This window comes from Mytilus galloprovincialis, chromosome 1 (assembly GCF_965363235.1).
Source record: "Mytilus galloprovincialis chromosome 1, xbMytGall1.hap1.1, whole genome shotgun sequence".
Classification (NCBI taxonomy): domain Eukaryota; kingdom Metazoa; phylum Mollusca; class Bivalvia; order Mytilida; family Mytilidae; genus Mytilus; species Mytilus galloprovincialis.
Window position 1 is genome coordinate 117,056,158 of NC_134838.1, and position 13,005 is coordinate 117,069,162.

General features: G+C 32.6%; 1 protein-coding gene across 8 annotated transcripts in view; it reads right to left on the reverse strand.

The window, feature by feature from the left end:
* The window catches only part of LOC143053753 (uncharacterized), a 29,983-nt gene that overhangs the window by 4,880 nt on the left and 12,098 nt on the right, over positions 1–13,005 (reverse strand). For 5 of the 8 annotated variants that reach the window (XM_076226577.1, XM_076226534.1, XM_076226542.1 and 2 more), the window contains 11 exons: positions 12,556–12,714; positions 11,730–11,846; positions 11,155–11,208; positions 10,532–10,600; positions 10,003–10,167; positions 9,480–9,518; positions 7,006–7,230; positions 6,452–6,505; positions 4,419–4,606; positions 3,870–4,020; positions 538–781 (listed from right to left, as the gene is read on the reverse strand). In XM_076226577.1, coding sequence (XP_076082692.1) covers positions 538–781; positions 3,870–4,020; positions 4,419–4,606; positions 6,452–6,505; positions 7,006–7,230; positions 9,480–9,518; positions 10,003–10,167; positions 10,532–10,600; positions 11,155–11,208; positions 11,730–11,846; positions 12,556–12,714 — 1,465 coding nt within the window. The remainder of the gene's footprint in view (positions 1–537; positions 782–3,869; positions 4,021–4,418; positions 4,607–6,451; positions 6,506–7,005; positions 7,231–9,479; positions 9,519–10,002; positions 10,168–10,531; positions 10,601–11,154; positions 11,209–11,729; positions 11,847–12,555; positions 12,715–13,005) is intronic. The other 3 variants (XM_076226557.1, XM_076226565.1, XM_076226571.1) reach the window with 3 other exon arrangements.

Here is a 13,005-nt window from a genome sequence, read left to right on the forward strand (position 1 = left end):
GAATATATATCTTATCCATATAGATCATCAGGTGTTTTACACATTGATATCATAAAATATTAGTCGGGAGCCACAATGTGAACCTTTTTGGGGAGTGAGCGAAGTGAACAAGCAAAAAAGTTTCACATTGTGTCGAGTGGCTGATATTTTACGATATCTTTACGAAGAAAGCCCAATTATCTGTTTATCGTTCTATTACTGGTCTTTTTCCTCTCCCTAAGACAGTTTTAGGCTTGACAAAACAAGCTTGATAACGTCTCCTCTCGCATTTTGATGTTGCTGATAACTTCTCCTCTAACACTGTGACGTCGCTGATAATACCTGGTCTTGTTTTGAAGCCTTGATACGATAATTACAGATTAACAGAGCAGGGTGATATGGGCACAGGGAAGGACGATAAAATATCATTATCATTTCTTCTTCTAATAAGGCCAATAGTATAGATAATTAATGTGAAGAACACTTACCCAATATAAATATTTCTTCTCTCTAGATATTAATGATGACAGTAGATATTATCATAGAGGGTACACTTACCCAATATTTATATTTTTATCATCTTCACCCCACTGTATTGTAACAACTTCATCAGGACTAGCAGCTGTAACACTGCCACATTCTATGGTATAACTTGTCATGTCTTTTAAAGCTTGTTTAAGGGCCACCATGGACTCCGGTGTTATCTGGACCATCAGTCCATCTTCCACAATACTTGATTTAGCCTTCAGTCCAGAACTTGTCTTCAAAGCACCATTAAATACAACAAAACTGGCACCAGTTACTGAAATAAAATATAATGACACATTTAATCTGATTTACTGATTAATGACAGGGTTACAGGTATATGCTGATTTTTTTAAAGATCAGAATCTTACTGCAGGTATCAAAATAACTGATAAATGAACCATGACTTTATGGTCAAAGTCAAGTGAATATGTTCTGCATGTTTATAGCCTGTGATCATTATTTACCTTTCCTGGGTTTCTTTTGTATGTTTATAGGTTGTGTTTGGTATTTACCTTTCCTGGGTTTGTTTTGTATGTTTATAGGTTGTGTTTGGTATTTACCTATCCTGGGTTTGTTTTGTATGTTTATAGGTTGTGTTTGGTATTTACCTATCCTGGGTTTGTTTTGTATGTTTATAGGTTGTGTTTGGTATTTACCTGTCCAGGGTTTGTTTTGTATGTTTATAGGTTGTGTTTGGTATTTACCTATCCTGGGTTTGTTTTGTATGTTTATAGGTTGTGTTTGGTATTTACCTTTCCTGGGTTTGGTTTGTATGTTTATAGGTTGTGTTTGGTATTTACCTTTCCAGGGTTTGGTGTGTATGTTTATAGGTTGTGTTTGGTATTTACCTTTCCTGGGTTTGGTTTATATGTTTATAGGTTGTGTTTGGTATTTACCTTTCCAGGGTTTGGTGTGTATGTTTATAGGTTGTGTTTGGTATTTACTTTTCCTGGGTTTGTTTTGTATGTTTATAGGTTGTGTTTGATATTTACCTTTCCTGGGTTTGTTTTGTATGTTTTTATGTTGTGTTTGGTATTTACCTTTCCTGGGTTTGTTTTGTATGTTTATAGGTTGTGTTTGGTATTTACCTTTCCTGGGTTTCTTTTGTATGTTTATAGGTTGTGTTTGGTATTTACCTGTCCAGGGTTTGTTTTGTATGTTTATAGGTGGTGTTTGGTATTTACCTTTCCTGGGTTTGTTTTGTATGTTTATAGGTTGTGTTTGGTATTTACCTTTCCTGGGTTTGTTTTGTATGTTTATAGGTTGTGGTTGGTATTTACCTTTCCTGGGTTTGGTTTGTATGTTTATAGGTTGTGTTTGGTATTTACCTTTCCAGGGTTTGGTGTGTATGTTTATAGGTTGTGTTTGGTATTTACTTTTCCTGGGTTTGTTTTGTATGTTTATAGGTTGTGTTTGATATTTACCTTTCCTGGGTTTGTTTTGTATGTTTTTATGTTGTGTTTGGTATTTACCTTTCCTGGGTTTGTTTTGTATGTTTATAGGTTGTGTTTGGTATTTACCTTTCCTGGGTTTGTTTTGTATGTTTATAGGTTGTGTTTGGTATTTACCTTTCCTGGGTTTGTTTTGTATGTTTATAGGTGGTGTTTGGTATTTACCTGTCCAGGGTTTGTTTTGTATGTTTATAGGTGGTGTTTGGTATTTACCTTTCCTGGGTTTGTTTTGTATGTTTATAGGTTGTGTTTGGTATTTACCTTTCCAGGGTTTGTTTTGTATGTTTATATGTTGTGTTTGGTATTTACCTTTCCTGGGTTTGTTTTGTATGTTTATAGGTTGTGGTTGGTATTTACCTTTCCTGGGTTTGTTTGTATGTTTATAGGTTGTGTTTGGTATTTACCTTTCCTGGGTTTGTTTTGTATGTTTATAGGTTGTGTTTGGTATTTACCTTTCCTGGGTTTGTTTTGTATGTTTATAGGTTTGTGTTTGGTATTTACCTTTCCTGGGTTTGTTTTGTATGTTTATAGGTTGTGTTTGGTATTTACCTGTCCAGGGTTTGTTTTGTATGTTTATAGGTTGTGTTTGGTATTTACCTTTCCTGGGTTTGTTTTGTATGTTTATAGGTTGTGTTCGGTATTTACCTTTCCTGGGTTTGTTTTGTATGTTGATAGGTTGTGTTTGGTATTTACCTTTCCTGGGTTTGTTTTGTATGTTTATAGGTTGTGTTTGGTATCTACCTTTCCAGGGTTTGTTTTGTATGTTTATAGGTTGTGTTTGGTATTTACCTATCCTGGGTTTGTTTTGTATGTTTATATGTTGTGTTTGGTATTTACCTATCCTGGGTTTGTTTTGTATGTTTATAGGTTGTGTTTGGTATTAACCTATCCTAGGTTTGTTTTGTATGTTTATAGGTTGTGTTTGGTATTTAACTATCTTGGGTTTGTTTTGTATGTTTATAGGTTGTGTTTGGTATTTAACTATCTTGGGTTTGTTTTGTATGTTTATAGGTTGTGTTTGGTATTTGTTTTGTTTGTTTATAGTCAACTAGATCACACCCATAACATTCTGTAACTGAATTAAAATACCAATGCCTTATTTTCAGCCTAAGTTTTAGCATTTGTATTTTCATTTGATAAAGCCATACTGATTATATTTAGGTGCACAGTTTTCTCTGCCTTCAAAATTTTTCTGTTTGAACCTGTCAAGGTTTTCTCCAGTAAAGAGGTAGTACTCTAGAAAGTGGAGGGAAGAATAAAGAAAAAAAAATAAACTGGAAACTACACGTGACATATACTATTGGTATCGGTATTAAATTTTACCTGGAACTTTTACCTGTTAAGTCTTGGTAATATTTACTCTATGGAAAACAGAAGGGCATGGAATGGTGTAATTTTTAATCAATACAATTACCTTATATTAATTATATATAAAGTTGAATGCCTTGATTCGTCGTATTTACGTCATGTCAGCTAACAAATTGGACCTCATTTCGTTAGTAGTATAGTTGTTTGGTATTTACCTTTCCTGGGTTTATTTTGTATTTTTACAGCCTGTGTTTTTTTATTTACCTTTCCTGGGTTTATTCTGAATGTTTATAGCCTGTGTTTTTTATCAACTTTTTCTGTTTTTTTCTATTATATATATTTATAGCCTATGTTTATTATTTACCTTTCCTGGGTTTGTTCTGTATATTTATAGCCTATGTTTATTATTTATCTTTCCTGGGTTTGTTCTGTATATTTATAGCCTATGTTTATTATTTACCTTTCCTGGGTTTGTTCTGTATATTTATAGCCTATGTTTATTATTTACCTTTCCTGGGTTTGTTCTGTATATTTATAGCCTATGTTTATTTTTACCTTTCCTGGGTTTGTTCTGTATATTTATAGCCTATGTTTATTATTTACCTTTCCTGGGTTTATTCTGTATATTTATAGCCTGTGTTTGATAGTTGCCATCATCGTTCTGTATACAGACCAAATGTGAGTCAGCCTGGAGACTAAAACTTGCACCTAATGCCATCACATGTTCATTACTATTACTGACAACTTTCATTATCTGTGAAAACAAAAACAGGCACAATTCATAATGTATTTTAAATATGCAGTTAGTTATATTTTACATTGTTATTATTATAAATATGTATAGATATGTGACATGAAACATAAGATATCTTTCCAGTTGCTAAACACCAAGCGGGTTCATCTTTACTAACTGCAATTTGTGATCACCTTTAAATGTACAAAAAGAAAATCCTGATAATTGAAGTGTAATCTTTTTATATGCAATGTTTATTTTTGGGTTAAAATTTTTAAATCCTAAATTCTTTAGCATAATTTTTAACACAGTCATATCTAAAGAAAATTATTCTAATCAGAAATACTGAGATAAATAAAAAACATATAAAACTCAAATACATAAATATTAGAGTACATGTCAATCGTTAGAATTCTTACATCTTCATATCTGTTTCTAGGGAAAGTTATAGTTGTTTTCTTGTCTTCCATGTGTATAGAAACACCCTTTATCTGAGGTAACATATACTGGAAGTTCCTGAAGTCAGCCAGCAAGTTCATTATGGTGTGACCAATCTCAAAGAACACAGGTTTACGGTTCCTTACACTAATCAAAGGACAAGGATAGTCTGTAATAAATGTGTTTAATCTAAATAAATATTTTTTAACATGTATCCTGTTAACTTGAAATAAATTATGCCACAAATACAGCTAGCTTTATAACTTATACCAAGAATTCAAACAATGAGGGACCATTGTGCACATCTCTTTTAAGACAATAGATATAACTTCATCCTATTGATGCAGCAATATTTAAGCAGCACCTTGTGACTACAAAAATGGTGGCTCTATTGGAGAAGGAATTGATTACCCTTTCAGTGCCTCTATAGAAGGAACAGATTACCCTTTTGTTGCAACTGAATTCACCCTTGGTTTTTGCTGGAGATGGCACTGCTAAATGTTTCTATCAAGAGTTTTATAAACTCACTGGTTTATATTTTCATCTTTTTATCTGCATTAAAGGCAAGAGAAGGTCTTGCTATAACTCGACTCAGTACCTAGTTTGTTGTGTTTTACCCCAGGTCTTGCTACAACTCGACTCAGTACGTACCTAGTTTGTTGTGTTTTACCCAATAGTTTTCCTTCAATATTACAGATATTCAAACTTCATACAATGATTGCACACATATCAAACATCAGGGCTCACACTACTTCAGAATTATAGGGAGAAGTGACTTCTCTTTTTGAAACTGATAGGGAGAAGTGGTGAGATTTGAAAGAGAAGTGCTCATTCGCGCGGTGCGCTACAATGTTTGGATTTTACAATAGTATAAAGGGCCATATGTAAATAATGTTCTTTTTATATTGTTCAATTCATATCTGAGTAAAAATGAATACAATTAAAGTAACATTTGAAATAAAAAGTTGTTGAAGTTTTACTAAGGTTCTTGTGAGAAACTACCAACTAAATATCTAGCACTAAAAAAAAACCCAATTATTTTAAAAAATGTAAAGAAATTTTAATATATCAATTACAATTTAATTGAAAATTATCTTGTGTATGAAATTCAGTGTTTCTCATAAAAAAATATAAAAGTTATTAAGCTGGGCCATAATATATTGATAGTCTCAGACTTAAGCAACTTTAATCAATAGTTTTAAACAATCCATAAAAAATATAGGGAATTATATACACCAATTAATTAGATGTAACCAAAAGTCTCAATGTGTGTGGAATGCGTAATTTTTCCCTTTGGGATCAATATTCTTCTGTCAGCTGTTCCATCCGTGCGTCCGTAGTGATTATTGTAAAAGTACGGATTTCGGTCATAGCTGGTCCGGTTCAGATCCGTAGTTTAGAAATCGGTCAATGGCGGACGAATGCAAGAAAATTTACAAAAATAAACGATGTTTGACAACTTATTTGGAAAGGAACATGACGTTTTTAATGCAATAAATGGATTAAACATTTACTGGAGGCAACTTTTATCACGTTTAAATGAAGTAACAAACTTATTTTGCCGACGAAATTTAGGTTGATGTACGTTTTCGAGTAACAAGCACCGGAACTTGCGAAAATGCATGAAGTGATAAAAAGTTGTATTTTTATCAAATAACCTGCTACACACTGCAAAGACAATGCTTCAACCTCTTTTCTAAATATATTGAATCGTATATGTCTGAATTTCTTTAATTATCAATAAAAAAATGATGTTTCATCAACTTGGTAAAAATTGAAAATGTCCGATGACGGAAGCGACTGAAAGCGAGTATCGTCAAGAACAGGGCGACTTGATTTCGCTTTTGGGGGTCGGGGAAAGCGAAGTGACGGTCGGGAAGGCGACTTCTTCGCCCAAGTCGCCTGGTAGCGTGAGCCCTGAACATGTGCACTGGACAGATTTGATTTTTTTCCCAGGTTTGTAATGTGTGAACCATTTACATTTTGTTTAATAAATGCTATAGAATGTACATACTTTGTGCCAGGTGTAAAACCAACAGTTTTCCATCATCTGTGTTTTGTAGATCACCTAAAAGTAATTTATTACTGACAAATACCTGACACACCAGACGAATCCTGTTATAATTAGTTATATCTGGTGTTATTGCTACAAAGCTAAAACTTTTCCATTGTTGAGAATTTTCTGAACCATCAGGGGAACTTGCATATTAATGTATATTGATTGGTGGCACTTATGTTAGTTGACAAAAGTCTGTCGTGAATATTTTGCAATCTTTTTGACATTGAAGGTTTTTTTCAAATAAAGCACAGTGTGGTTCAGGCCCCCTCACAAGTATTGGTCTTATTTCTATGGTGGCAATGGTGATGGCTGCCCCTTTAAAAAATGATTTTAGCTGTCCCCTTGGTATCTTTTTCTTTTTTTTTTTTTTTTTTAAACATCTGTCCTTTTCTGTTCTGCATTAAACAATACCAGACACTACATATGTACCTTATTCAAAGTCTATGTAGTAAGAAACAATTTCATATGTAATGGTTAATATGTCACAAATCAAATACATCTATACTTACATCTATATTCTGCTCCTAGTCTGAGGAGCAGTCTGAGAGGGAACACTTTAGCCCATGGGGTTTCCCACTTCTGAAGTAAGATACCAAACACATACGGTGGGGATGGCAGTAAGAGTTTATGTAAACACTGGAATGTAGGTCTGATGTATAGGATTCCTCCGTGATCACGGCTATCAAGGAACGGCTGATTGAATATTGTATGGCCCATGTGGGTCACAGTATTTCCTGAAAAAAATTGAAGATGTGTTTAATTTCTGTACTTTCATACGAAAACAAGACCATTTGATAAGCCTTTGAAAGCTCAAAAAGTTCATGTGTAGCCTCATTCTCATCAAAATTTAAAAATTTACCCATTAAATGGTTACTGAAAAAGGATGTTCCTTACTCCTTATTTTTCATCTTGCAAAATTGAGAATTTCCAAAAATTTAACTTTTTTTTGTTTCATGCACAATTTAATAGGAATTAATAATATCTAAATCATTTCTACCTAAATTACTGATTATGCTATCTTTCCTCTTTCTTGTCAGTGCGGCATATCTGCCTTGAATAAGTTTCCAACAGTTTTAAATAAATTAATGTTTAAAAAGTACATCATTATCTCTTGCATGTACTTAATCAAATCTGTTATGATTTTATTTCCATTGTATCCAATCAGACAAGATATAGGAAGAATCAAACATCTTTGTGTTACTTTTTAACACTGTAATCAAGTAATTAATTTACAAATTTCCCATAATCAAGCATAAAGGGGGTAATGATGCATGCCAAATGGAAATAAATACATTGTTGAATTTTTTTCTAAAATGCTGTCTTATCCCTGCATTTGTTCCTAGAATAGTCCTAATGACAGACAAACTTGAAGCAATCAGGACAAATTTTATACATTCTTTGCATTATAAACCATGCAAGGCAAACTGTAATGAAAGATTTCAATTTTAAATGATTGTAAGAAAAAAGTTTTATGATCTTTTTCATTCAAGTGCATTCAAAATAAGAATAAGAAAAAAAGACAGTATGAGATTTTTCTCTACTCTGTTATTTTAAATTTTATATTAAACATACAAAGGATTAAAGGCAGTATGAAGATGTAAAACATTTTTTCCGTTTGTAAAGGGAAATAACCCTTGAACAGTAAATGTGAGGCCACCAAAATTCAAACTTGATCTGGGTTTTGTGGTAATAAGCTTTGCACATATGTTTCATATCATTTGTTTGAACTTTGAGGCAGACTAAAGTTAGAGAATGGAAACTTAAAATTCAGCAACTTTTCCATTTGTAAAGGGGCATAACACTAGAATGTAAGTAAGACGATGCCCAAATTCAAACTTGAAAAAAAAAATGTTTTCGTGAAAGAATAATGAAGAAATGTGCAAATCTTCAAACCTAAAATATATTCTTATGTAAAGCCTCGGTCACACCTTACCGGATAGCTTGAACGAACGCCTAACGGATAACTTTTTTTCAATCCGTTCAGGTCCGTTAGACGTCCCTTCTTATCTGTTAGACATCCGTCCATATCCGTTGCATGTCCGTTAAGCGTACGTTTTATCCATTGACATCCGTACTGTCCGGTGGAAAATTTTGAGCATGTTCAAAACTTTGAACGGATGTCCGATAGGGTCCGTTTTGTACAGTACTCATCCGTTTCGTTTCCGTTTTGTATCCGTTACGTGTCCGTTACACATCCGTTGGAGGTCTGGCAGATAAATTTACCAACAGACTTCTACCGGATGTTTCACGCATAAAACAGATGTTGAACGGATGAGAAGCAGACTTCTACCGGACGTATAACGGATAAATCGGATGATGAACAGATCTGAAACGGATAAATAAAATTGAAAATTTCGCGTCAGAAATGCCAATTATTGGTATGTCAGATTTCTTAAGGTTCATGAATTCTTATTATTCATAATCGATCTTAGAGTATAGGCACGTCTTCACAATCAAGCAGTTCTTATTCAGGCCAGACACTGCCTTTTGGCGGAATTTTGAAGAATAAACCAAAACAAGAACAAGTTACACAGAAACATTTTGAATATATATGCTATTTACATGTATTATTATTTGATTTTTCCGTATATCTTGTTCATCTGTTTTATCCGGTACGCTTCCGTTAGATGTCCGTTTTATGCGGTACTCGTCCATTGGATGTACGTTCGACATCCGTTCTGTCCGGTATGTGTCCGTTTCTCATACGTTGCATATCCGGTGTGTGTCCATTATGCATCCGTTACACGTCCGTTTTATTCGGTCAGTACATCAAATTACTCCCAACGTATAATAATTTTAGACAACTTTTATTTTCATCTGTTAGGGGTCCGTTCGTGCTATTCGGTAAGGTGAGACCGATGGCTATAGATATTTTAATATTCAAATAGATACTTAGCAAAGTTTTCAATTAAGTTGTTAATTTTTGAAAAACAGCATGCACTGTTGAACATTATATAATAGAAGTTAAAAATAATTTTCTTACCAAACTTTATTTTTTTCCTTCTTTTTCTACGTCTACGAGCTTAGATTAAAATTCAAGATGTTGAAATGTTCATTTCATGCACATTTGTTTTTTAAAATTGTTCATGTATGTAATAAATCATTTTAGCTTTAGTATTCAGTGTCTGTACTTTTTTAATGACTCTTGAACCTCATATATTCAACAACACAAGAATTTTCCTGTGTGGTCCCACTTTTATGTTTATTTAATATTTATAACTTTGTGAAATTAAAAAAAAAATGAAAAAAATAATAATAGAAATTATCAATAAACTAAAGAACCTAATCTGCAGCCATGTTTTCCAGTAAAAAAATGAAATTTAAGTGTAAGGTAAGAATGCAACTAGAAAACAGAAAACTATTTTTTGTCATTCTGTCTTTCTAAGACATGAATAAGGTTTTACTTATTTCTGGTTTATTAATCCACATATATATTGTCAATGGACAATTTTATAAAGAATGTATATACAACCAGTTGTTGTCACTAATATCAAGTTTATGAATACCTTTGCCAGCCTCTTCATAGATAGTGTAAAAGTGACGTAATATGTCGAGCGGTATCATTTCTTCATCTGGTGTAACTTCTAAAACAAACACAATTTCATCTTGTCCAACGTTGCACATTCCTTTGGATGTAAAGCACCAACAGGTACGATTGACACAACAATCCACTGTAAATATAAATATATAAATATCTCATTTCGAAACTGTATGACTCTTTATATAAAAAAATTGACAAATAAGACATACAGTTCCCGGGAATTAGAAATGATCTTGGTAAACTTATTGATCCTTTAAATAAAATCATTCTAAAAGGTTACATATTTAACCCTGTATTTAGATCTTTGAATATTGTTTTTATTGGAACACTTGGAACATCATAAATCACATTTTTTTGGTTGTTGTTGAAGAATAGTATTTATTATTTAGTATTAACACAGTAACATCTTATTTAAAGTCAATACATTTACTACTCATTTATGAGCATCTACCACAAAGAATAAGCTAATCCTAAATGTAGATAATTTTACTTACAGTTAATAATTTTTACTAGTACAAATAAATTGGCATTCAAGGCAAATATCACAGGGTCTGCTTCTTCATCTATAAATAGAACAAAAATATCAATACACATTAAGCTGGCTGCAAAAGTACTGTTATTATTTTTACATACATGTTTGTTTACTGTGGATTCATTTATTTTCGTTGGTATCAATTTTCGTGGATTGCTGAAAACTTGCATATTCGTGGACATCTGATTTCGTGGTTTTGCAAATCTTTGTATACATGTACAAGGGTCTATTGAAAATATGTTATTCGTTGAACATTTGAATTCTTGGTTCACCTGTACCCACGAAACCCACGAAAATTGGTATTCAACGAATAATAATGAATCCACAGTACTTCATTATTGAAACTTAATAAAATTTTTTTGCTAATAAACCACTCAAAAGTTGTGCCTTGGTCTTTAATGTATAACTGTCTCAGCATACCACATCCCCTTTTTTTATATTTACATAATGTCATGTTTGGTAATAAGAACATAAGTAAGGCCATAACATCCAAATGAAGATATAAGTTTTTACTGTAAATAAGCAATAAGAATATAATCATGTGATTTGATAATAGACTGAGGTTTATAGCTATTATAACAATACCTTTGATTTGAGGCATTATCTTTTCTATTTCTGGATTCTCTTCTGTTGTATAACCTGAAAATATAAAAGTTGTGAAGTCAGTAATGCCTATAGGAGAAAGCTTACTCATTAAATATAACATAAATGCAAAATTAAAGACACATTAATAAGAACCAATGACCTGTAAACAGTATGAACCGTTATTCACTAATTCCATGCCCCAGACTAGTATACCGTTATTCACTAGTTCCATGCCCCAGACTAGTATACCGATATTCACTAGTTCCATGCCCCAGACTAGTATTTGTAAAACTTTGTTTAGACAGATAAGAAAAATGTTGGAACATTGGTTTTCGCACTAGTAGTTGGAAAATTATTTGGTGCAGACTGAGTAGGAGAGGTTGATTAATTTCCCTGCTAGATTGTAGATCTATAAGCTGGTTTTGCACTTTAAGCAACTCAGCCAAAAGCCTATATGTCCTTGACAAATTTAGACAGACCACAAATATTCTCATTTTATTTTATGAACATTTTTTATCAGAAGTATTTCTATGTTCTATTTATTGACTTCTATGTGTTTATCTCACTGTAGTTACCTCCCTTTTCACCCGTAGATATGATGACAGGAGGGAGACCAGTCTCAGGAATCAAACACAAATGTCTCCTAGCTTCACCAGCTCGTAACTTTCTCGCCACCTGACGATGAGCTGCATCTGAAAGAAAGGTTTACAGGATTTTTACATAAATAGGCTCTTAGAGGATACAAGTACAAATATAAAGATATTATCCAACAAGTTTTGAAAAATAATTAAAAATATGACTTAGTTTACATGTATCTAATACAAGAAATGTTTGTTAACAACGCAATTATCATGAACTCAGTAAAAATATTGAAATATAAACAGCAGACACTACATATTGAGTTAACCAATATGATATTCAATTTCATGAACTGCAGGCATATCTGGTTCAATAAAGTTAGAAAAAAACAACTTATCCAGTTGATTTGTGTAAGGGAAATGTATATGCAGGGCATCTAGAGATACACATACATTTATTAACCCTTATGTGGAACTTTGTGAATAAATTTTTATATAGACTTCACCATTTTTTGTTGAAATTCAAAATTTAAGTCCTCATTTCATTCACATTCTCCTCTGTTTGACAAAGTGTTATCATTATACCATTGTATAAGAAAAAACTTAAGTCATTGATTAACGAAAAAGACATCAAACTTTTACAATTTTATCAAACTTTCAAATACATTTACTTATAATGTCTGACAATTTTAAATCAAAACTATTTGGAGAAATATTGTAAGGCATCCTAAGAATTGGTAGAATTTATATGCATTAATACTGATAACATTATTACAAATTGAATCATTTTTTGTTCTCTAGTTCAGCTTCTATATATTGGTACCTGGGGATCCTTTCTCTACTTTTTTCTGACTCCTCCCAGATCGTCTCATTGGTAGTCTGTTAGCTGTATCAGATCCATCAAGTTCTGTTAGATCACCTCCTGGTCGTATACCATCAGAGAACATCACATGTTTGCCCTCATTTGTCTGCCTTGTACTTCCTGGTATTAATCACAATAATGGAAATAAGCAGTAGAAGATATCACACAAAGGAAATCAAAATGCAACTGTTATAAAATCAAATGAAAAGGTACAAAAACAAATCAAGTTCTACAGCAGGAAATTGGAATACTGTTCTTGACACATCTTTCTACACTTACAACCAAATTTTTGAAGCCGTCACCGCCAGAAACAGCATGGCAAAGTCTCTCCTTTTCAACTTCGTTGAGGTGAAACAATGACCAAATTTAGTAATTATATTGAAATGAAAAGTAAAATTATTTTTGTAATTA